The sequence below is a fragment of the Oncorhynchus nerka genome, linkage group LG5, assembly GCF_034236695.1.
Source record: "Oncorhynchus nerka isolate Pitt River linkage group LG5, Oner_Uvic_2.0, whole genome shotgun sequence".
In the NCBI taxonomy this organism is placed as follows: Eukaryota; Metazoa; Chordata; class Actinopteri; order Salmoniformes; family Salmonidae; genus Oncorhynchus; species Oncorhynchus nerka.
In genome coordinates this window covers 35,387,869-35,413,379 of record NC_088400.1, presented here as the reverse complement: position 1 = coordinate 35,413,379, position 25,511 = coordinate 35,387,869, and the positions used below count along the sequence as shown (strand labels likewise).

Genomic DNA, 25,511 nt, shown 5'->3' with positions numbered 1-25,511 from the left:
CAAGTTCTCTGGATCTGTTGGGGCTGTATGTGAATTTTTTTATTTGACTAGGCAAGTCAGTTAAGAACAAATTCTTATTTTCAATGACGGCCTAGGAACAGTGGGTTTAACTGTGGGGGGGGCAGAACGACAGCTCGGGGATTCGTAGGTGAATTATATATTTTTTTAATTGTACCTTTATTTTACTAGGCAAGTCAGTTAAGAACAAATTCTTATTTTCAATGACGGCCTAAGAACAGATTTGTACCTTGTCAGCTCGGGGATTCGAACTTGCAACCTTTCAGTTACTAGTCCAACGCTCTAACCACTAGGCTACCCTGCCGCCCCGGCAATTAGAACGGGTCTAGGCAAAATGGTACACAGCATCATCTGGATATGTGTGCAACAAAAGTTCAACATTCACCTTCTGCTACCATTTCTGTCAAACCATTCACACATACAGTTTGACTCATATGTTCCATAAATCCAACGTATACAGCACACAGAACGCACTACAACTGCCTCTGCAACCCAATGCTGAATGGAAAACGCAGCGTTCCATCGGAAATGAATGTACTTCGGTGTCCCTACCTTTGTCGGTGGGATCGAGGCGTAATACTGCACTGTGTGTGCTGCAGTTATACTGCACTGTCTGCAATATTTTTCTGAAAGGGATATACTACCGTCCTGCTCCCATTCTGACCAGTAGGTGGCAGAATAGTCCATTGAATTAGGTCAAACGTAATCAAAGAAGAGTCTTCCGGTTTGCTGTGTTGTTTCTAGCTGTGTGTGCATCGACAAGGCTCTTTATTTTTATTTTCAAGTAGTCACCATGCAGAACAAAAAGACCAAATCGACCTCCAAAATAAAAGGTACGTTTTGTTAACATGTGGAATAAGAGATCGCCCGTCTTCGGTGACGGAGCGTAACGTTAGCGTAACGTTAACAGAAACTCAACCAGACAGCTAACTAGCCAGCTAGCTAACTAACCAGCTAACTAACCAGCTAGCTAGCTAGATAATTAAACCAGCCAAATATGAATATTAATATGTTATTATGCACTGATTTGCAGTGGGGAAGGTCGGTTCGAAAAACAAAGATGATGCACCCCATGAGCTGGAGAGTCAATTTGTCCTGCGGCTGCCTACGGTAAGGACACACATGGAATACAATGGGATGAGAGCATTTTTGGTTTTGTGTATTTTCTTTTTTTTAAATAGCCATGTATCTCAAATTCAAAATGATGCTATTTTTTAACCAACTTAGCTACAGTCTACCTGCTGAAACTTGTGAATATTGTACCAGAATGAATTTTACCATGATTGATTAATAATTGCCAACCATAATTGAACCTGAGACTCAAACACTCGTTTGCCTGTAATTGTACCTTTCTGTGCACCCATGTCTTGAAATAAAGGAAATCATACTTGACGTGGCATAAACTGTTTCGAGATTGATTTATATCTTGACTGCATGATCTCTGTCAAAGGAATATGCCTCAACAGTGAGATGTATTGCCCAGTCTAGCAGCATGAACCTCAAAGACAGACTCACCATTGAACTGCATGGTAGGTATTGAGCTTCATGTCTTGTTAGTTCAAGTGTACCTTGTTGTTTTCATGGAATGGTCCGAACTGTTCACTCACAATATTACCATCTGCTCTAAAGGAAGTTGGTCACACTCTGTAAATGTAGAAAGTTAGGCTTTGTCATTTGCATAATTCAAATCAAGGATAAGGTAAATTGGCCTCATTAATCATGCTAATGAAGCAACTTGAAATTAAAGTAGAGAGAACCTTGTTTAACCCTGGTGCTCATTTAACCTTTTTTGGTTCAGAAGCAGTTATACCAGCATCACATTACAGAATGGCCATTCCTTCCCAAGAAAGCACCTATTGCCAACATAAGGATGAAATCATAGAAGTAGAATCATTAAAACGGACATTCAAGTAAACCTGTGATAGGTGACCAGTAGTCAAATTATTTTTCTATGTGAAATGACATCATATGATGTTCTGCAGCTGATGGTCGTCATGGCATCGTGAGAGTGGATCGTGTACCTTTGGCGTGTAAACTGGTGGATCTGCCCTGCATCCTGGAGTCTCTGAAAACAGTGGACAAGAAGACCTTCTATAAGACTGCTGACGTCTGTCAGGTAGGACAGGAAGGATGCTCTCATACAAGCACCATGTAGGAGTAGAATGGTGTATGAAGTCTCCAGACCAGTTGTCAACGGCTGCAGTGTCTGCTCTAAGGTTTAGAATGCCCTGTTTCTGTATGACATTTCAGTCATTTAACAGACGCTCTTATCCAGAGCAACTTACAGGAGCAATACGGGTTCAGTGCCTTGCTCAAGGGCACGCCGAGAGATTTTTCACCTAGTCGGCTCGGGGATTAGAACCAGGGATGATTGATAATGACCTCACATAGTGTTGGTTTATATATTTTCAGGCATTCTATAAGGTCGATTTATTCATTGCTTTTTGACCCTGTTCTGTGTGGGGTAGATGCTGGTGTGCACGTTGGATGGAGACCTCTACCCTCCCTTGGAGGAACCCACCGGTACTGTAGACCCCAAGAAGAAGAAGGACAAAGACAAGGACAAGAAGTTTGTGTGGAACCATGGCAGTAAGTAGAACTATATCCCCTCTGTATTGTGATATGCTGAGTAGCACTTTGCAGCCCGCAGAGACTTATCTTCAAGCCTCAGCCAATCTGCAAGTTTCCTTTCTGACGGTTCTGTTAACTTTAAATCATGATGTTTTGGTCTCCAGTCACCTGTCCTCTGAAGAACACAAGGAAGAGAAGATTCAGGAAGACGGCAAAAAAGAAGGTACTGACATCTTGTGTTTCCCCTAGAGCTCTCTCTCCCCCTCATCTTGTGAATATTTTCTTCAGATGATGTTGGGTTCTCGTCCCAGGCCCTTAATTCAAACAACACATTTACATTTCATAAAAGAGGAACTGCAGCGGATGTAAAAACTAAGATTTACATAAAAAATAAAGGCCTTCCATCTTCATTTGCCCCAAAGGTTTGCAAGAGAGCAATCTAACTCTCTGCTTTGATCCAAGTGACAGAGAGCGAGTGAGAGGAAAGATTCCTACTTTGTCTTTTGAATAAATCTTCTTTAAGGTGCCACACCATATCGGTTTGGCTCGCTGTTCTTAATCGCTAATGTGTTTGCTGGCACATGGCCAGCCATTCGCTAGGGGTGTGTGTGGGGGTGGGTGGGTAGTCTGGAGGCATGAAGTAAGTCTAACCTGATTTCCTCTGCAGTACATCGAGTCTCCCGACGTGGAGAAGGAGGTGAAGAGATTACTGAGCACGGACGCAGAGGCCGTTAGTGTCCGTATCCTTTTAGCTCACTCACTGGGGCAAACGCGCACACACACACTCTGTCTCTAATGCTGCACCAAACTGTCACCAGGTATTGCGGTACCCTTTTATACATGCACTGTAAATGACACACAACACATCCAATAGCTGTTGACCAGCAGGGGCCCTACTCTGCTGGGCCTCACCTGAACTGACTCCCGCTAACGTGTTAATGTGAGACCTGCACACCAACACCTTCGTCAATAAGCACCATGATGAAATGATAAAGCAGGAGGAACCATTCCCCAGGGCGTTGATGTAAATGAGAATGTGTTCTCGGTCAACTTACCTGGTGGGGGGGACGAGCACAGAACATGGGACAGCATCAACATCGGAGTGCATCTCCCTTAGTGTAGATTTCAATGGGCGGTGGTACATGTTGTCCTTGTAGGCCCATAGGGAAGCCAGTTGTGAGTAGCTGGAACGTGACATAACTTAATGAAAGCAGTGAGGTAGTGTTTGGTGTACAACGTTTCCCTAACTTGGCCTTCAGGCTGGGAGGTGATAGCTGAGGATGAGACCAAGGAGGCAGACAACCATGGCTCTCTGGCCAACCTGGACTCATCACCTGGGACATCGGGACACAAGATGGGGCATGGCTCCTCAGGTAAGCACCATGGAAGTGGGCAAAATGTAGTAATACTATAATATGATCATTTAGCAGATGTGAAGGTTCCGTGCAGAGTGACTCTCAGTTAACTTAGTCCACATATTGAATACATGTATCATGTTTGGAATGAGAGCCATAACTGATATTACAGGCTCCTACCACCTTAGGGCCGTCACGCCCACACAGAAGTTAGAACATACAGTATGCCACATAGCCTTTCACTGCTCCAACGCAGTACAGTAGTACAGTAGGCCCTAGTGCAGGGTTCCCCTAACTTTCTTTTGGGCCACAACCCTATTTTGGTATCAATTTTTAAAAATGTTTTCAGCACTTATTTCCCTGACTGATTCAAACTTGTTTTACTCGCGCTCTCGTCTCTGCAACAGACATACAGTTCCCTCAGAAAGTATTCACACCCTTGACATTTTCAATTTTTTGTTGTTGTCACAGCCTGAATTTAAAATGGATTCAATGTACATTTTTGTGTCACTGGTCTACACACAATACCCCATAATGTCAAAGTGGAATCATTTTTTGACATTTTTGAAACAAATTAATAAAAAAGGGAAAGCTGAAATGTCTTGAGTCAATATTTTGTAGCTTAAAGCCGTGTCGTGTCTTTACTATCATTAAATTGACAGTAAATTCTCTGTAATTAGTAATACGCAATTAGACTTAATCATGTAATCGTAATTAACTAGGAAGTCGGGGTACCAAGGAAAATATTCAGATTACAAAGTTATCATTTCCTAAAATAACTTTTCAGATATTTTATATCTGATCAAATAGTCTTCTGATTAATTAATTATTTACTTTACCTCACGTTAGTCTCATTCCAAACGTCGTAAATTGTTGGTTATCTGCACGAACAGTCTTCACTATGAGTCATCCATACATCAATTGTCTTAAATCATTTAATTATTACTAAGTAATTAATAGAAATGCATAAACAAACAAACAAGGTAAATATGGTTACAAGAAATGTGCCCTAGTGGGCTAAACTGTCATCGCGGCTTGGTGGACAAAAGGGGGAGTCAGCTGAGAAGTCACTACAGAGTGATAATTATAAAAATGTGTAGAATTGTCCGTCTCTCTCTCTCTGTCGTGGTTAAAGTGGATAGTTCAGAGTGACATTCATGTTGTTGTAGAATTAATGTTTCGGCGGTTGTCGTTCTTCGCGTTCAATGATACCGAATTCCTAGCTGCAGACTAGTAATTAATATCAAAGACTTGTTCTTATTCTGTCAGTATCGATAGTCTAAGAGTTCTCTATGAAAATTCACTCTATCTCTTATACTGTGTGTCCATGAGGCAGGGTCTTCTCAGGAATTTACGACCTCTCTCTGACCACAGCAGCCTAGTTGAAGGAGGCAGGGAGAGGGGGATGGGCTTGCTGAACCCAAAGAGGGCAACGTCATGACAGCGGCAATCAGCAGTTGAAACGATAGTGTGCTCTGGAGTAATGGAACCACTCTCAAATTCATAGACATAGGTATGGTTGCAAAGACTGGCCATCTGTGATATCAAAATGATAGCTTTATCATGTTGTGAGTGTTTGTTTACATTTACTTTGTTTACAGGCATTGGTGTTAAACAAGCTTGTATTTTGGTTTCTCATGGAGTATGACAGTTGCGCTAATAAGTTATATGTACACAGTGATTCTTGAAGAATATCATTCATTCATTTATAGGTCTAAAATGTATGTACAGTAGCTACTGCGTATTGCTCCTTTAAACCATTCAAAAGATAGAGACATATTTGTAGGTAGAAAACAGAATCCTCTCTGTTTATTACAGCCACATCTAGCAGCTACCGGAGGTTACTGACGTTTTCCCGGTTTTATGAACCAAGTGCCAATTTAGAATTTTTTGAATATTTTTTTGCCGTGGTCCCATTTTCAAATTAGGTGACCGCACATGGGGTCCGGACCCCTAGTTTGGGAAAAGCTGCCTTGGTGTTTCTAAAACTGTCCTAAAGGGAGGACTGTGTTTTGTTGGTGAGGAGTGGTCACAGTTAGAAGACTGAATTATTCTTCTTATAAATTGTTTAGATATTTTATTTGACAATGTGAAAATCAATGTTTTCTTCCAGCCCAACGTGACGAGCTGAGGGAGATCTTCAACGACATCAGCAGCAGCAGCGATGATGAGGAGGACGAGGGGGACCTTCGTCATGAGGACGAGGACCTGAACATCATGGACATGGAGGAAGACCTGGTTAGACAGCTCCAAGACAAACTCAACGAGTCATCAGACGGTGCCCGGGACGAGGCAGACAGGAACAACCAGATAGGTGAGGCTGGAGGGAGAAGAGGGGTGGTGGAAAGAGAAAGAAGGGCAACGGAGAGTGGGCGAGTTTGTTTTTCATCACCGGTGCGATTGGGGGGGTTGAAGATTGCAGTCATAGATATTAAGAGATTGGCACACCGTCCCCATGTTGGCACAACATGTTCCTTTGCAATAACATTGTTATTTCTATTTATTATAAGTGAAGTGTGATTGTTTTGTAATTGGTATAAACATGGCGCCTGTCTACAGTATTGGAATAGCAGCCAATGTGGGGAGATATGGCTGTAATAGCAGAACAGAAGCACAGAGTACGGAAAGACAATAAGAGGGCCTCAAATCACATGAAACACTCTCATTGTCCCGATGTCAAAACGGACGACGGCAATACCCTACACAAGTGAGCTTGAGTTGGAATGAAGCTGAGTTTTCTAGGTCAGAGAGACATCTCCCTCCCCCCTATCCCTTCATCTCCAGTTATATCCCCATTCAGAAGACGGACAGGTACTCGCTCTCTCCTCCTGGGGCTGGTTCAGCCACTGTGCTTTCTGTGACAGCTCACTGGCTTACATGGTACCGTCTGTCACACAGCCAACACTGCACCCCTGTCCTGCAGCTCTCCCGACAGACTCTTGTAGGGCTGCATCTTTCAAAGTCTGGCTGTGGCCGTCGACACGTAGTGCTTGTAATGAGGACCATGGCATCTGAAAAAGGGTTTTCAATCCCTACTGACTGTGTGGGAAGATGTTAGCTAAGACGGTGGCTCATTGTGCATTAGGTTTTGATTGAATTGAATGAAAGCCACATGACCGCTGTTCCTTAGTAATACGAGCCCCAGTGGACCAGAGAATGAGAGCAGTCTGTTCTATTCCTTCTATTTCTATCAAGCAGACAGCCAACATTCACCTCAGTCACTTAGCCTGGTCTTATATTCACTTTAAATTGTCCTGTTGCACACTTTAAAACCCAAAGATGGAATCCGGGTCTGTAGTGACGCCTCTAACACTGAGATGCAGTGGCTTATACCACCTTAGACCACTGTGCCATCTCAATAGTCTCACAACGTTTCATCTTTTTTTTTTATACCCTGAACAAAAATCTAAACGCAACATGTAAAGTGTTGGTCCCATATTTTATGAACTGAAATAAAAAATCCCAGAAATGTTCCACACGCACAAAAATCTTATTTCTAAAAAAATCTTCCCGTTAGTGAGAATTTCTCCTTTGCCAAGACAATCCATCCAACTGACAAGTGTGGTATATCAAGAAGCTGATTAAACAGCATGATCATTACACAAGTAACTTTGTGCTAGGAACAAAACAAAATGCCATTCTAAAATGTGCCGTTTTGTCACACAACACAATGCCATCTGTATGTAGGCGAGCAGATTGCTAATGTCAACGTTGTGAACAGAGTGCCCCGTGGTGGTGTGGTTTTGGTATGGGCAGGCAGGCATAAGCCACGCACAACAAACACAATTGCATTTTATTTTACTACAATTTGAATGCACCGAGATACCGTGACGAGATCATGAGGCCCAAGGTATCCGTGACCAACAGATGCATATATGTATTCCCAGTCATGTGAAATCCATAGATTAGGGCCTAATGAATTTATTTCAATTGACTGATTTCCTCATGAACTATAACTCAGGAAAACCTTTGACATTTGCAATGCATGTTGCATTCATATTTTTGTTCAGTATACAGTGGGGCAAAAAAGTATTTTGCCAGTTGTGCAAGTTCTCCCACTTAAAAAGATGAGAGGCCTGTAATTTTCATCATAGGTACACTTCAACTATGACAGACAAAATGAGGGGAAAAATCCAGAAAATCACATTGTAGGATTTTTTAATGAATTTATTTGCAAATTATGGTGGAAAATAAGTATTTGTTCACCTACAAACAAGCAAGATTTCTGGCTCTAAAATACCTGTAACTTCTTCTTTTAGAGGCTCCTCTGTCCTCCACTCGTTACCTGTATTAATGGCACCTGTTTGAACTTGTTATCAGTATAAAAGACACCTGTCCACAACCTCAAACAGTCACACTCCAAACTCCACTATGGCCAAGACCAAAGAGCTGTCAAAGGACACCAGAAACAAAATTGTAGACCTGCACCAGGCTGGGAAGACTGAATCTGCAATAGGTAAGCAGCTTGGTTTGAAGAAATCAACTGTGGGAGCAATTATTAGGAAATGGAAGACATACAAGACCACTGATAATCTCCCTCGATCTGGGGCTCCAAACACGATCTCACCCCGAGGGGGAAAAATTATCACAAGAGCGGTGAGCAAAAATCCCAGAACCACACGGGGGGACCTAGTGAATGACCTGCAGAGAGCTGGGACCAAAGTAACAAAGCCTACCATCAGTAACACACTACGCCGCCAGGGACTCAAATCCTGCAGTGCCAGACGTGTCCCCCTGCTTAAGCCAGTACATGTCCAGGCCCGTCTGAAGTTTGCTAGAGAGCATTTGGATGATCCAGAAGAAGATTGGGAGAATGTCATATGGTCAGATGAAACCAAAATATAGCTTTTTGGTAAAAACTCAACTCGTCGTGTTTGGAGGACAAAGAATGCTGAGTTGCATCCAAAGAACACCATACCTACTGTGAAGCATGGGGGTGGAAACATCATGCTTTGGGGCTGTTTTTCTGCAAAGGGACCAGGACGACTGATCCGTGTAAAGGCAAGAATAAATGGGGCCATGTATCGTGAGATTTTGAGTGAAAACCTCCTTACATCAGCAAGGGCATTGAAGATGAAACGTGGCTGGGTCTTTCAGCATGACAATGATCCCAAACACATCGCCCGGGCAACGAAGGAGTGGTTTCGTAAGAAGCATTTCATGGTCCAGGAGTGGCCTAGCCAGTCTCCAGATCTCAACCCTATAGAAAATCTTTGGAGGGAGTTGAAAGTCCATGTTGCCCAGCAACAGCCCCAAAACATCACTGCTCTAGAGGAGATCTGCATGGAGGAATGGGCCAAAATACCAGCAACAGTGTGTGAAAACCTTGTGAAGACTTACAGAAAACGTTTGACCTCTGTCATTGCCAACAAAGGGTATATAACAAAGTATTGAGAAACTTTTGTTATTGACCAAATACTTATTTTCCACCATATTTTGCAAATAAATTCATTAAAAATCCTACAATGTGATTTTCTGGATTTACTTTTCTCATTTTGTCCGTCATAGTTGAAGTGTACCTATGATGAAAATTACAGGCCTCATCTTTTTAATTGGGAGAACTTGCACAATTGGTGGCTGACTAAATACTTTTTTGCCCCACTGTATACAGTGCCTTGCGAAAGTATTCGGCCCCCTTGAACTTTGCGACCTTTTGCCACATTTCAGGCTTCAAACATAAAGATATAAAACTGTATTTTTTTGTGAAGAATCAACAACAAGTGGGACACCATCATGAAGTGGAACGACATTTATTGGATATTTCAAACTTTTTTAACAAATCAAAAACTGAAAAATTGGGCGTGCAAAATTATTCAGCCCCTTTACTTTCAGTGCAGCAAACTCTCTCCAGAAGTTCAGTGAGGATCTCTGAATGATCCAATGTTGACCTAAATGACTAATGATGATAAATACAATCCACCTGTGTGTAATCAAGTCTCCGTATAAATGCACCTGCACTGTGATAGTCTCAGAGGTCCGTTAAAAGCGCAGAGAGCATCATGAAGAACAAGGAACACACCAGGCAGGTCCGAGATACTGTTGTGAAGAAGTTTAAAGCCGGATTTGGATACAAAAAGATTTCCCAAGCTTTAAACATCCCAAGGAGCACTGTGCAAGCGATAATATTGAAATGGAAGGAGTATCAGACCACTGCAAATCTAACAAGACCTGGCCATCCCTCTAAACTTTCAGCTCATACAAGGAGAAGACTGATCAGAGATGCAGCTAAGAGGCCCATGATCACTCTGGATGAACTGCAGAGATCTACAGCTGAGGTGGGAGACTCTGTCCATAGGACAACAATCAGTCGTGTATTGCACAAATCTGGCCTTTATGGAAGAGTGGCAAGAAGAACGCCATTTCTTAAAGATATCCATAAAAAGTGTTGTTTAAAGTTTGCCACAAGCCACCTGGGAGACACACCAAACATGTGGAAGAAGGTGCTCTGGTCAGATGAAACCAAAATGGAACTTTTTGGCAACAATGCAAAACGTTATGTTTGGTGTAAAAGCAACACAGCTCATCACCCTGAACACACCCTATCCCCACTGTCAAACATGGTGGTGGCAGCATCATGGTTTGGGCCTGCTTTTCTTCAGCAGGGACAGGGAAGATGGTTAAAATTGATGGGAAGCTGGATGGAGCCAAATACAGGACCATTCTGGAAGAAAACCTGATGGAGTCTGCAAAAGACCTGAGACTGGGACGGAGATTTGTCTTCCAACAAGACAATGATCCAAAACATAAAGCAAAATCTACAATGGAATGGTTCAAAAATAAACATATCCAGGTGTTAGAATGGCCAAGTCAAAGTCCAGACCTGAATCCAATCGAGAATCTGTGGAAAGAACTGAAAACTGCTGTTCACAAATGCTCTCCATCCAACCTCACTGAGCTCGAGCTGTTTTGCAAGGAGGAATGGGAAAAAATTTCAGTCTCTCGATGTGCAAAACTGATAGAGACATACCCCAAGCGACTTACAGCTGTAATCGCAGCAAAAGGTGGCGCTACAAAGTATTAACTTAAGGGGGCTGAATAATTTTGCACGGCCAATTTTTCAGTTTTTGATTTGTTAAAAAAGTTTGAAATATCCAATAAATGTCGTTCCACTTCATGATTGTGTCCCACTTGTTGTTGATTCTTCACAAAAAAATACAGTTTTATATCTTTATGTTTGAAGCCTGAAATGTGGCAAAAGGTCGCAAAGTTCAAGGGGGCCGAATACTTTCACAAGGCACTGTATATTGTATACAAACATCCACATACCGAGGCACACCAACATCCACTCTATCATCCCTGCCCAGGCCCACAGCCCAGTCTCCAGCGCCCGTATCACCCTCCACCACATGGCCTCAAACTGCACCATCTTGTTCCTCTCTGTTGCCCACGCACTTAACATTTAAATAATAAAGCATTTGGACGATGGAGGATTGGTTGATTTCCAATTAAGCATACGCTTTTTTTCAAGATGATATATGAGAAAAGTATTGTCTAAGTCAGCAGGTTTCTCACTACACCCCCATATGCCATGTCTTGAAATATGCAGACAGACGGATTAAAAGTTAATGTACATTGTAATACTACTGACAGCCAACGTTCTAACTCCGCCCATAACTTTTTTGGATTTTATAGTATTCCCAGAAGGCATGCATTATTTAGTCATGGTTCGTTTTACACTTAAGTCATGACTCTGCCTTTGTGCTGTAGAATTGGTGAATTCTGTCTCTTGTCTAATCAATTCTATACATTAGTTTGTGCTGGATTGAGCGTAGATTTTCATTACCTGGAATTTCGTTAGTTCCAACATTCCCTCCATCCTGTGCCAATATCAGTTATTTTTAAGTCTTGGTTCCAATAGTTTATATATTTTTTATACCTTAACTATCATATGAATATAATTTTCTTACTCAGATAGGGTTTCTTCAAAATTTCCCTGATGTCCAACAGATTTCAAATGTACATTTCTTGATATGAAACATTTAAGTTCCATGTTTGAAAATATTTACACTACCGTTCAAAAGTTTGGGGTCACTTAGAAATGTCCTTGTTTAAAAATAATAATAATAATTGTCCTTTTTAAAATAACAAAATTGATCAGAAATACAGTGTAGACACTGTTAATGTTGTAAATGACTATTGTAGCTGGAAACGGCTGACAAGTCGTCAACTGGCAGCTTCATTAAATAGTACCCACCAGTCTCAACATCAACAGTGAAGAGGCAACTCTCCGGATGCTGTCCTTCTAGGCAGAGTTCCTCTGTCCAGTATCTGTGTTTTATTTGCCCATCTTAATCTTTTATTTTTATTGGTCAGTCCGAGATATGGCTTTTTCTTTGCAACTCTGCATAGAAGGCCAGCATCCCGGAGTCGGCTCTTCACTGTTGACATTGAGACTGGTGTTTTTACTATTTCATGAAGCTGCTAGTTGAGAACTTGTGAGGCGTCCATTTCTCAAACTAGACACTCTAATGTACTTGTCCTCTCGCTCAGTTGTGCACCGGGGCCTCCCACTCCTCTTTCTATTCTGGTTAGAGCCAGTTTGCTCTGTTCTGTGAAGGGAGTATTACACAGCGTTGTACGAAATCTTCAGTTTCTTGGCAATTTCTCACATGGAATAGTCTTCGTTTCTCAGAGCAAGAATAGACTGACGAGTTTCAGAAGAAAGTTCTTAGTTACTGGCCATTTTGAGCCTGTAATCGAACCCACAAATGCTGATGCTCCAGATACTCAACTAGTCTAAAGAAGGTCAGTTTTATTGCTTCTTTAATCAGAACAACAGTTTTCAGCTGTGCAAACATAATTGCAAAAGGGTTTTCTAATGATCAATTAGCCTTTTAAAATGATATACTTGTATTAGCTAACACAATGTGCCATTGGAACACAGGAGTGATGGTTGCTGATAATGGGCCTTTGTACACCTATGTAGATATTCCGTTCAAAAACAGCCGTTTCAACCTTACAATAGTCATTTAAAACATTAACAATGACTACACTCTATTTCTGAACAATTTGATGTTATTTGAATGGGCAATTTTTTTCCCAAAAACAAGGACATTTCGAAGTGACCCCAAACTTCTGAAAGGTAGTGTACATTGGTCACTCCAAAATTGCTTTTATAATTCTGTAATGGAAATAAATCAATTTCCTATGACCAAGTGTTTTAGGAAGTGTTATTGGTTCTTGTGGAATAAGCAACATTTTCTTCCATATCGTTGTAGTGTTCATAACTAAGTTTTTAATGTGCTTAGCTTTATCCTTAGAAAATAGACACGTCAAAATATTCTGGGGATGAGCATGCTAATCTTCAATATGTTGTTTTAGTGCGTTTAACGATGTCGCAAGTGAAAGCCCTGGGTGGCCGCTTCTCAATGTCTCCATTTCCATCATTCACACTCAAATTTAAGGAGTTGGAAGAAGGAAGCTTGTCCTCTGTGTATTCGGATCAGTGCAGGTCAAAGAGAGGAAGCCCTGTTTGTTTGTTTTTCATTTGGGCCTGTAGCAAATGGCTGGTCTTGGCTGTGTGTGGAAGAGTCAGTTGGTTGAATCTCCATACGAGTTGCCTCCTTTCAGGTTTTCCATTCCCTGCTTCCTATGTATCTTACATTGATGCATGTCTAGTGGTGTCCAGCGTATTGTTTTCACTCTAATGTAGGTTAAAGGAAGAGCTATCTTTCTGTGTTTTTTCTACTTCTTCATTAGTCCACTATTGATACGGTCCAGACATGTTTTGCATGTCAGCAATCAAGTTCAAGATATAGGACTTTCAAAATGCAAATTGTAACTTTAATATGTTGGGATGAATGAAGAACATTCAAAAAAGCTCTCATTTTTAGTGTGGGTTATTCCTTTTTAAAGAGTGGAGACGAGCAGAGGAATACACTTGATACTATGGAGATATTAAGTAGACTGTGTGTTTTGTGACGGAAGATGGGAATGGTTCCTCTGTCTGTTCCTGTAGTGATGGAATACCAGATGCAGATAGACGGTGTGAAGGCCAAGCTGAAGGAGACGCGCGCCCGCAAGAAACAACAGGAGGACCTCATCATGAAGGTGGAGAACCAGGCCCTGAAGGTGAATTATAGACGCACACAACTTTTGACATTACGTTTGATTCATTCATCAGACTGAGACGACCACAAAGGCTGATTCATAAATAAGGCCTTCAAAAACAAGTCTTAGTAGCAGGCTCATATTCACACTCAAACACACACACACCGACACACTCTCTCTCACTCTCACTCACACAGACACACATCGAGGCAACCTTGGAGGGAGAAGTCTATGTGGAATATAACCCCTCTAAGCGACTGAGTGTAAAACTTCCCAAACTCAGACCGCATAAAGAAGGCATAAATATTACATTTCCACCATCAGCCCTTTGGGGAGGGGGGAGGGGAGCATTAAAAAATCATTGTTCCGCCAACTGCTCTTCGGGGACAGATTTACAACGTGTGGGACACGGGCGGGGACAGATTAATTTTTTTCCCATGTCGTTTCAGCTCTGTGCTCGGCTGGCCGGGCCTGGCTGTGATCTATCTTTCGCCGTTATTATCACAGCCACAGGAAAAGGTCACGGTTGTCTGACTGGCATTCCAAATGGCCTTTCTGTCAGATGGAAGATACGCTCGCTAGGAAACAGCAGCACGCTGAAATTTCAAACATCAGAACAAGCGAAGGGAACTGTCTAATGACTGAACCCTTTTTTTGTTTTTCCTCCCCCTCTTCTTTCTGCAGAACCGCTTTCAGGCTCTGCTTAATGAAATTATCCACCAGGAGGAGAGAGAGATGGAGCAGGTAACGTTGGCTGAGGAAGACGGGAAAGGATATTTTAAAACTGCATCAGTTTATGACCTCTTGTTTGGTTATGAGTTATAAATGTAATGAATTATTGTCTTTGGTATTAAGCAGCATTTGCTGTAAAGGTGCAACTACGCTGCTTGAATAAGAGCGACAAACTAACCGAAACATGTTTGTTTGTAAGAACTGCTATTGTTTTCCTCTAGTGACTGAACATCCCTACACATCCCACTTTTAGAAGGAATACGGGTGGTCTTTATAGCCAACATCCAAGCCAATTGGTTTACTCAATCTTAATTTGGATTGTCAAGAACTCCTAACACCAATCTGAGTATCTGTTTAAATTTGTCTGTCTTCACATCTGCTTGGTTTGCTGTTTGTATTGACAAATGAATAATGTTGGAAGATGTGTTAATCATCCACTTAGCCTACCAATTACAGCCGGGCATTCGGCATCAACCGATCTCTGCTCCGTTTCTCTGTTCCAACAGCTGGCCTCGCTTCAGGAGCAGCTGGACTCACTGATCGAAAAGTGACCCAAGTGACCAGCAGGGGGCAGCCAAGTGTCAAATAGGCGCAGTGAGAACCATGGGGGAAGAGCGAAGAAGCATCTGCCACCTCTGACAGCCCTCCTCAGTGACATGCTGTGTCATTCCATTATACATTTTCCCTTTAGCCTCCAGACATCATGATTAATTTTTATTCTGTATTGTTCCTATTTTAATTCTGGGATGTTGTCATGTTAGTAGGATTATAGAATGAGGGTTGTCTGTCTGCTACTCTGTATGAATAAACACTTTGTTTTACCATTCAATCGTGTGTCTGTGTTTGACATTTTCTAGTGTCTTACTTCATCTGAGTGACCATACCTATTGCATACTAAGTCACCAACCCTGTCGACTGGACAGTAGTCTCCTATATCCTCTCTGATTCACCCTTCTAACTTCTAGAAAGATTTTCTTCCACATCTCTCTCTACCTCACCCTCACATGTTCCTCTGGTCACCCGCCTCTGACTTCTTACAGGGGATTATTTTGAGGATTGGGGGGGGGGGGGATTAGCACACTCAGATTAAAATGGCCATCTCCAAAACTCTGGTAATCCAGCCATCTGTCAGAGAGCAGGAGGGATGCCCCGGGCTGCAGCAGGACGCCAACACAAACAATCCCGCCTCACTAGGCTAATTAGGGAGAGCAGGAGAGTGAGAGGAGAAAGACACACACTGGGAAGTGGCACACGCTCCACTGCCTTTCTCCCAGAGCCTGCAGTGTAGCCCCATGGTATGAAATACACCTTTATACCTTCTGACAGTTTACAGAAAAGGAGGTTTGGTCCCGAAATGGAGGAGATGTACCTACTGAACAGCCAAGAAGAACTTTCTGGCCGGAGGGACTGGCCCAATGCCATGCTTAACGCCGGGGACCAAGGTAACACCCTGCATTCGTGAATGCATCGATTCCTTATAGGGCAATACTTTTGATTCGGGCCAGCATATAGTGCTCTGGTCAAGAGTAGCATCCTATATACCGTACGGAATCGGTTGCCATTTCAGAAAACGCTGAACCCTAGATATGCCTAGGGTTTAATGTATGGGGGAAACGATGCAATGTATAATTAGCATTGTGTAGTAATTAATACTTCACAGACTGATTCATATTTTTAGAGAGCATTGTATCTCTCTGCCTACCTCAATTAGACTGTTGAATAATTCATGCAAGCAATTAAAATATTCTGTATCTGAGCGTAACACACCACAAACATTTGGTCAACGCAATTGCTACACAGCGTATTGGCATCTGTGGGGTTTGAACAGTCGCGGATCAGTATGTTCGTGCACGGGCTTTGTGGTACTGATCTATGGCTGATGACGTCCCTAACCACACACAGACACCTCACCACATCCAGCCATATGGCCCCGGGCCTGAAGTCCAAGGATGACAAAGATTTTCCGGGACAATGCCAACATGAATATCTGGCCCGTTCCCCAATTGTGTTCTGTGCTGCTCCCATTCTGTCGAGGAGCCTCCCACTCGGTTCCACACAGTTCAAACTCAACAGAATTGAGTTGAGGGTCAGCCAGAGTCCATAAACACACCCCAAATGACACTGTGTGTGTGTATGTGCATATGTGTGTGTGTTGACAGTGGAACGTTCTGGAACATATGACAGCAGCCTCTTCTCCTCTGCTCTGCTCTGCTCTACCACCTAATCCCCACTCTCTACCCCCCTCCCTCTAGGCGCTGTGGGACAACTTTGAGCGCAAGGTGATTGACGGAAGTCATAAAACCAAAGTGCCGGCACTAGATTTTTGTGGGGAAGATGTTCAAGATGGAGGTGTGGGAGAAGCTGCTGACCTCCATGAGGATCGGAGAGGTGGCCGAGTTCTGGTGTGATGCGTTGCCAGCGACCGTTCAATCAAATACACACACACACAACGTACCTTGACTGGCACAAATGCACAGACACACACACTTTCCCCTACCCGAGGTGAAACAGGTCAGAGTCAGAAGACTCAGGGACTTTCAATTTTCTGGTAATTAGTGTTCACTGGGATGGGGGAGGAATCTGCTCCTCTCCTCATTCTCATGCAGATGAAGCAGCCTCCGGTGGCCACCTACATGCTCTTATTAGAAACTGAAACAAAGAAATATTTTTGTGCTCCTCAATTTCTCTATTTCTCTCTCCATCTAGTGAAACAAAGAGTAGGAAGCGTTTGCAAGTGAAATGGAGCTATTGATTGTGTTTTGTTAGTTTAGGGCTGCTGGTTCAGCAACCAGCAGCGGTGAGGTGTTCCTGTCTCAAGTCAACTCACATTTTATTTGCCACGCGCTTCGTAAACAACAGGTGTAGACTAACAGTGAAATGCTTAATTACGGGTCCCTTTCCAACAATGCAGAGTTAAAGACTAAGAGGAATAAATACATAGAGAATAACAAATAAATAGTCCAAATAACATGGCTACAGTATAAACAGGGAGTAGCAGTACTGAGTCTGTGGAGGGGTACGAGGTAATAACATGGCTACAGTATAAACAGGGAGTAGCAGTACTGAGTCTGTGGAGGGGTACCAGGTAATAACATGGCTACAGTATAAACAGGGAGTAGCAGTACTGAGTCTGTGGAGGGGTACCAGGTAATAACATGGCTACAGTATAAACAGGGAGTAGCAGTACTGAGTCTGTGGAGGGGTACCAGGTAATAACATGGCTACAGTATAAACAGGGAGTAGCAGTACTGAGTCTGTGGAGGGGTACCAGGTAATAACATGGCTACAGTATAAACAGGGAGTAGCAGTACTGAGTCTGTGGATGGGTACGAGGTAATAACATGGCTACAGTATAAACAGGGAGTAGCAGTACTGAGTCTGTGGAGGGGTATGAGGTAATAACATGGCTACAGTATAAACAGGGAGTAGCAGTACTGAGTCGATGTGGATGGGTACGAGGTAATAACACGGCTAGAGTATAAACAGGGAGTAGCAGTACTGAGTCGATGTGGAGGGGTACGAGGTAATAACATGGCTAGAGTATAAACAGGGAGTAGCAGTACTGAGTCGATGTGGAGGGGTACCAGGTAATAACATGGCTAGAGAATAAACAGGGAGTAGCAGTACTGAGTCGATGTGGATGGGTACGAGGTAATAACATGGCTAGAGTATAAACAGGGAGTAGCAGTACTGAGTCGATGTGGAGCAGTACTGAGTCGACGAGGTAATAACATGGCTAGAGTATAAACAGGGAGTAGCAGTACTGAGTCGATGTGGAGGGGTACGAGGTAATAACATGGCTAGAGTATAAACAGGGAGTAGCAGTACTGAGTCGATGTGGAGGGGTACGAGGTAATAACATGGCTACAGTATAAACAGGGAGTAGCAGTACTGAGTCGATGTGGAGGGGTACGAGGTAATAACATGGCTACAGTATAAACAGGGAGTAGCAGTACTGAGTCGATGTGGAGGCGTACCAGGTAATAACATGGCTAGAGTATAAACAGGGAGTAGCAGTACTGAGTCGATGTGGAGGGGTACGAGGTAATAACATGGCTAGAGTATAAACAGGGAGTAGCAGTACTGAGTCGATGTGGAGGGTACGAGGTAATAACATGGCTAGAGTATAAACAGGGAGTAGCAGTACTGAGTCGATGTGGAGGGGTACGAGGTAATAACATGGCTAGAGTATAAACAGGGAGTAGCAGTACTGAGTCGATGTGGAGGGGTACGAGGTAATAACATGGCTAGAGTATAAACAGGGAGTAGCAGTACTGAGTCGATGTGGAGGGGTACGAGGTAATATCATGGCTAGAGTATAAACAGGGAGTAGCAGTACTGAGTCGATGTGGAGGGGTACGAGGTAATAACATGGCTAGAGTATAAACAGGGAGTAGCAGTACTGAGTCGATGTGGAGGGGTACGAGGTAATAACATGGCTAGAGTATAAACAAGGAGTAGCAGTACTGAGTCGATGTGGATGGGTACGAGGTAATAACATGGCTAGAGTATAAACAGGGAGTAGCAGTACTGAGTCGATGTGGAGGGGTACGAGGTAATAACATGGCTAGAGTATAAACAGGGAGTAGCAGTACTGAGTCGATGTGGAGGGGTACGAGGTAATAACATGGCTACAGTATAAACAGGGAGTAGCAGTACTGAGTCGATGTGGATGGGTACCAGGTAATAACATGGCTAGAGTATAAACAGGGAGTAGCAGTACTGAGTCGATGTGGAGGGGTACCAGGTAATAACATGGCTAGAGTATAAACAGGGAGTAGCAGTACTGAGTCTATGTGGAGGGGTACGAGGTTATAACATGGCTAGAGTATAAACAGGGAGTAGCAGTACTGAGTCGATGTGGAGGGGTACCAGGTAATAACATGGCTAGAGTATAAACAGGGAGTAGCAGTACTGAGTCGATGTGGAGGGGTACGAGGTAAATGAGGTAGCTATGTACATGTAGGTAGGGGGTAAAGTGACTAGGCAACTAGATAGATAATAGACAGCAGCAGCAGCTTATGTGGTGAAAGTGTGTGGTGTCATTATGCATCTGTGCGCGTGTTATGTGTGTGTGGGCGTATGTAGTGTGTGTGTGTATGTGTGTGTTTTAGTCACAGTGTAAGCATGTATGAGTGTGTAGGTTGAATCCAGTGTGTCAATTCAGAAACTATCAAGCGCTATGATGAAACTGGCTCTCAAGAGGACCGCTACAGGAAAGGAAGACCCAGAGTTACCTCTGCTGCAGAGGATAAGCTCATTAGAGTTACCAGCCTTAGAAATTGCAACCCAAATAAATGCTTCACAGAGTTCAAGTAACAGACATATCTCAACATCAACAGTTCAGAGGAGACTGTGTGAATCAGGCCTTCATGGTCAGATTTGCTGCAAAGAAACAACTACTAATGGACACCAATAAGAAGAAGAGACTTGCTTGCGCCAAGAAACATGAGCAATGGACATTAGACCAGTGGAAATCTGTCCTTTGGTCTGATGAGTCCAAATTTGAGATTTTTGTGAGACTCAGACTAGGTGAATGGATGATCTCTGCATGTGTGGTTCCCACCGTGAAGCATGAAGGAGGAGGTGTGATGGGGTGGGGGTGATTTGTTGGTCACACTGTCAGTGACTTATTTAGAATTCAAGGCATACTTAACCAGCATGGCTACTTCAGCACTCTGTAGTGATACGCCATCCTATCTCTTTTGCGCTTAGTGGGAATATCAATTGTTTTTCAACAGGACAATGACCCAACACACCTCCAGGCTGTGTAAGGGCTATGTGACCAAGAAGGAGAGTGATGGAGTGCTACATCAGATGACCTGGCCTCCACAATCACCCGACCTCAACCCAATTGAGATGGTTTGAGATGAGTTGGACCGCAGAGTGAAGGAAAAGCAGCCATCAATTGCTCAGAATATGTGGGACCTCCTTCAAGACTGTTGGAAAAGCATTCCAGGTGAAGCTGGTTGAGAGAATGCCAAGAGTGTGCAAAGCTGTCATCAAGGCAAAGGGTGGCTCCTTTGAAGAATCTCAAATCTGAATATATATTTTGATTTGTTTAACACTTTTTTTGGTTACTACATAATTCCATATGTGTTCTTTCATAGTTTTGATGTCTTCACTATTAGTCTACAATGTAGAAAATAGTAAATATGAAGAAAAACACTTGAATGAGTAGGTGTGTCCAAACTTTTGACTGGCACTGTATATATAGGGGTAAGGTGACTAGGCATCAGGATATATGATAAACAGAGAAGCTGTAGCGTAAATGATGATTGTATGTGAGTGTGTGTGTAGAGTCAGTATAAATATCTGTGGGTGTTATGTATGTGTTGGAATGTCAGTGTGTGTAGAGTCCTGTGAGTGTGCGTAAAGACACAAATTAAAATAAAATACAAGGGTCAACTCAGACTGGTACCGCTTGCCATGCAGAAGCATAGATAACTGTTTATGGCTTAGGTGGCTGGAGTCTTTAATCATTTTCTGGGCTTTCCTTCCACACCACCTGGTGTAGAGGTCCTGGATGGCAGGGAGCTCGGCCCCAGTGATGTACTGCGCTGTCCGCACCTCCCTCTGTAGCACCATGCAATTGAGGGCGGTGCTGTTGCCATACCAAGCAGTGACGCAGCCAGTCAAGATGCTCTCAATGGTGCAGCTGTAGAACTTCTTGAGGATTTGAGGGCCCATACCAAACCTTTTCACCTTTCTAAGGGGGAAGAGGCGCTGTCATGCCTTCTTCACGACTATGCAAGTGTGAGTGGACCATTGTAAGTCCTGATTTGGACACAGAGGAACTCAAAGCTCTACTGCTGCCCCGTCGATGTGGATGGGAACATTCTCCCCCCTTATCAATCAAGTAACATGCTGAATATACACTGAGGGTACAAAACATTAGGAACACCTTCCCAATATTGAGTTGAACCCATGGACTCTACAAGGTGTCGAAAGCGTTCCACAGGGATGCTGGCCCATGTTGACTCCAGTGCTTCCCACAGTTGTGTCAAGTTGGCTGGATGTCCTGTGGGTGTTGGACCATTCTTAATACATACGGGAAACTGTTGCGTGTGAAACACCCAGCAGCGTTGCAGTTCTTGACACACTCAAACCGGTGCCCCTGGCACCTACTACCATACCCCAGTTCAAAGGCACTTAAATCTCTTGCCCATTCACCCTCTGAATGGCACACATACACAATCCATATCTCAGTTGGCTCAAGGCTTAAACATCCTTCTTTAACCGGTCTCCTCCCCTTCATCTACACTGATTAAAGTGGATTTAACAAGTGACGTCAATAAAATATCATATCTTTCAGCTCGATTCACTTGGTCAGTCAATGTCATGGAAAGAGCAGGTGTTCTTCATGTTTGTCTACCAAGTGTTCAGCTATGGTTTGGCGAAGGGTTAAAGGGAGAGGAGAAAAGAGGGGTTGAATGCATTACACACAACACACACACAGGTTTAACAGGTAGTACACACACACACACACACACACACACACACACACACACACACACCAGTGATAATACACACACACACACACACACACACACACACACACACACACACCAGTGATAATACACACACACACACACCAGTGATAATACACACACACACACACCAGTGATAATACACACACACACACGTTTAACAGGTAGTACACACACACACACACACACACACCAGTGATAATACACACACACACACACCAGTGATAATACACACACACACACACCAGTGATAATACACACACACACACCACTGCCGTGATAATTGGCACATCCCATTAGTGGTACACCTCCCACTGTTTACTTAAACACAACACACAACACACACACACACACACACACACACACACACACACACACTCACAAATACACTTACATTTACAAGTCAACTCCAAACACAGCCTTCTCTCTGTCTCCAACAAACAACATCCCATCCTGCCTCAACCACTCAGCTCACAAACAACATCCCATCCTGCCTCAACCACTCAGCTCACAAACAACATCCCATCCTGCCTCAACCACTCAGCTCACAAACAACATCCCATCCTGCCTCAACCACTCAGCTCACAAACAACATCCCATCCTGCCTCAACCACTCAGCTCACAAACAACATCCCATCCTGCCTCAACCACTCAGCTCACAAACAACATCCCATCCTGCCTCAACCACTCAGCTCACAAACAACATCCCATCCTGCCTCAACCACTCAGCTCACAAACAACATCCCATCCTGCCTCAACCACTCAGCTCACAAACAACATCCCATCCTGCCTCAACCACTCAGCTCACAAACAACATCCCATCCTGCCTCAACCACTCAGCTCACAAACAACATCCCATCCTGCCTCAACCACTCAGCTCACAAACAACATCCCATCCTGCCTCAACCACTCAGCTCCCACAAACAACATCCCATCCTGCCTCAACCACTCAGCTCACAAACAACATCCCATCCTGCCTCAACCACTCAGCTCACAAACAACATCCCATCCTGCCTCAACCACTCAGCTCACAAACAAAAGGGGTTATGCAACCAGGGGTACAGGCGGAGGCAGTAACAACAACCTGGATCCTTGGGATGTCATTACCCCGTTTCAAATGATTAAGGTAAGGGTTAAGTGTAGGGACATTTACATTACATTTACATTACATTTAAGTCATTTAGCAGACGCTCTTATCCAGAGCGACTTACAAATTGGTGCGTTCACCTTAAGACATCCAGTGGAACAGCCACTTTACAATAGTGCATCTAAATCTTTTAAGGGGGTGAGAAGGATTACTTTATCCTATCCTAGGTATTCCTGAAAGAGGTGGGGTTTCAGGTGTCTCCGGAAGGTGGTGATTGACTCCGCTGTCCTGGCGTCGTGAGGGAGTTTGTTCCACCATTGGGGGGCCAGAGCAGCGAACAGTTTTGACTGGGCTGCGCGGGAACTGTACTTCCTCAGTGGTAGGGAGGCGAGCAGGCCAGAGGTGGATGAACGCAGTGCCCTTGTTTGGGTGTAGGGCCTGATCAGAGCCTGGAGGTACTGAGGTGCCGTTCCCCTCACAGCTCCGTAGGCAAGCACCATGGTCTTGTAGCGGATGCGAGCTTCAACTGGAAGCCAGTGGAGAGAGCGGAGGAGCGGGGTGACGTGAGAGAACTTGGGAAGGTTGAACACCAGACGGGCTGCGGCGTTCTGGATGAGTTGTAGGGGTTTAATGGCACAGGCAGGGAGCCCAGCCAACAGCGAGTTGCAGTAATCCAGACGGGAGATGACAAGTGCCTGGATTAGGACCTGCGCTGCTTCCTGTGTGAGGCAGGGTCTTACTCTGCGGATGTTGTAGAGCATGAACCTACAAGAACGGGCCACCGCCTTGATGTTAGTTGAGAACGACAGGGTGTTGTCCAGGATCACGCCAAGGTTCTTAGCGCTCTGGGAGGAGGACACAATGGAGTTGTCAACCGTGATGGCGAGATCATGGAATGGGCAGTCCTTCCCGGGAGGAAGAGCAGCTCCGTCTTGCCGAGGTTCAGCTTGAGGTGGTGATCCGTCATCCACACTGATATGTCTGCCAGACATGCAGAGATGCGATTCGCCACCTGGTCATCAGAAGGGGGAAAGGAGAAGATTAATTGTGTGTCGTCTGCATAGCAATGATAGGAGAGACCATGTGAGGTTATGACAGAGCCAAGTGACTTGGTGTATAGCGAGAATAGGAGAGGGCCTAGAACAGAGCCCTGGGGACGCCAGTGGTGAGAGCGCGTGGTGAGGAGACAGATTCTCGCCACGCCACCTGGTAGGAGCGACCTGTCAGGTAGGACGCAATCCAAGCGTGGGCCGCGCCGGAGATGCCCAACTCGGAGAGGGTGGAGAGGAGGATCTGAGTGTTCACAGTATCGAAGGCAGCCGATAGGTCTAGAAGGATGAGAGCAGAGGAGAGAGAGTTAGCTTTAGCAGTGCGGAGGGCCTCCGTGATACAGAGAAGAGCAGTCTCAGTTGAATGACTAGTCTTGAAACCTGACTGATTTGGATCAAGAAGGTCATTCTGAGAGAGATAGCGGGAGAGCTGGCCAAGGACGGCACGTTCGAGAGTTTTGGAGAGAAAAGAAAGAAGGGATACTGGTCTGTAGTTGTTGACATCGGAGGGATCGAGTGTAGGTTTTTTCAGAAGGGGTGCAACTCTCGCTCTCTTGAAGACAGAAGGGACGTAGCCAGCAGTCAGGGATGAGTTGATGAGCGAGGTGAGGTAAGGGAGAAGGTCTCCGGAAATGGTCTGGAGAAGAGAGGAGGGAATAGGGTCAAGCGGGCAGGTTGTTGGGCGGCCGGCCGTCACAAGACGCGAGATTTCATCTGGAGAGAGAGGGGAGAAAGAGGTCAGAGCACAGGGTAGGGCAGTGTGAGCAGAACCAGCGGTGTCGTTTGACTTAGCAAACGAGGATCGGATGTCGTCGACCTTCTTTTCAAAATTTTTGACGAAGTCATCTGCAGAGAGGGAGGAGGGGGAGGGGTGGAGGATTCAGGAGGGAGGAGAAGGTGGCAAAGAGCTTCCTAGGGTTAGAGGCAGATGCTTGGAATTTAGAGTGGTAGAAAGTGGCTTTAGCAGCAGAGACAGAAGAGGAAAATGTAGAGAGGAGGGAGTGAAAGGATGCCAGGTCCGCAGGGAGGCGAGTTTTCCTCCATTTCCGCTCGGCTGCCCGGAGCCCTGTTCTGTGAGCTCGCAATGAGTCGTCGAGCCACGGAGCAGGAGGGGAGGACCGAGCCGGCCTGGAGGATAGGGGACATAGAGAATCAAGGG

General features: G+C 44.2%; 1 protein-coding gene across 1 annotated transcript; it reads left to right on the top strand.

Moving 5' to 3' along the window:
• Positions 1 to 717: 717 nt before the first annotated feature.
• LOC115129390 (TAF7 RNA polymerase II, TATA box binding protein (TBP)-associated factor) lies at positions 718 to 15,555 on the top strand. The gene is made up of 12 exons (XM_029659669.2): positions 718 to 851; positions 1,052 to 1,128; positions 1,469 to 1,547; positions 2,001 to 2,134; positions 2,487 to 2,607; positions 2,754 to 2,812; positions 3,257 to 3,329; positions 3,849 to 3,962; positions 6,058 to 6,258; positions 13,903 to 14,015; positions 14,679 to 14,738; positions 15,233 to 15,555. The coding sequence occupies exons 1-12, from the start codon at positions 812 to 814 to the stop codon at positions 15,275 to 15,277; spliced, it is 1,116 nt and encodes a 371-aa protein (XP_029515529.1). The 5' UTR covers positions 718 to 811; the 3' UTR covers positions 15,278 to 15,555.
• Positions 15,556 to 25,511: the final 9,956 nt, after the last annotated feature.

Bases quoted from the DNA above. Each gene is read 5' to 3' on its own strand.
- LOC115129390 (XM_029659669.2), top strand. From the start codon at position 812: ATGCAGAACAAAAAGACCAAATCGACCTCCAAAATAAAAG. The intron at 2,135-2,486 runs GTAGGACAGGAA...TGTGTGGGGTAG, and splicing joins AGACTGCTGACGTCTGTCAG to ATGCTGGTGTGCACGTTGGA. The intron at 14,739-15,232 runs GTAACGTTGGCT...CTGTTCCAACAG, and splicing joins AGGAGAGAGAGATGGAGCAG to CTGGCCTCGCTTCAGGAGCA.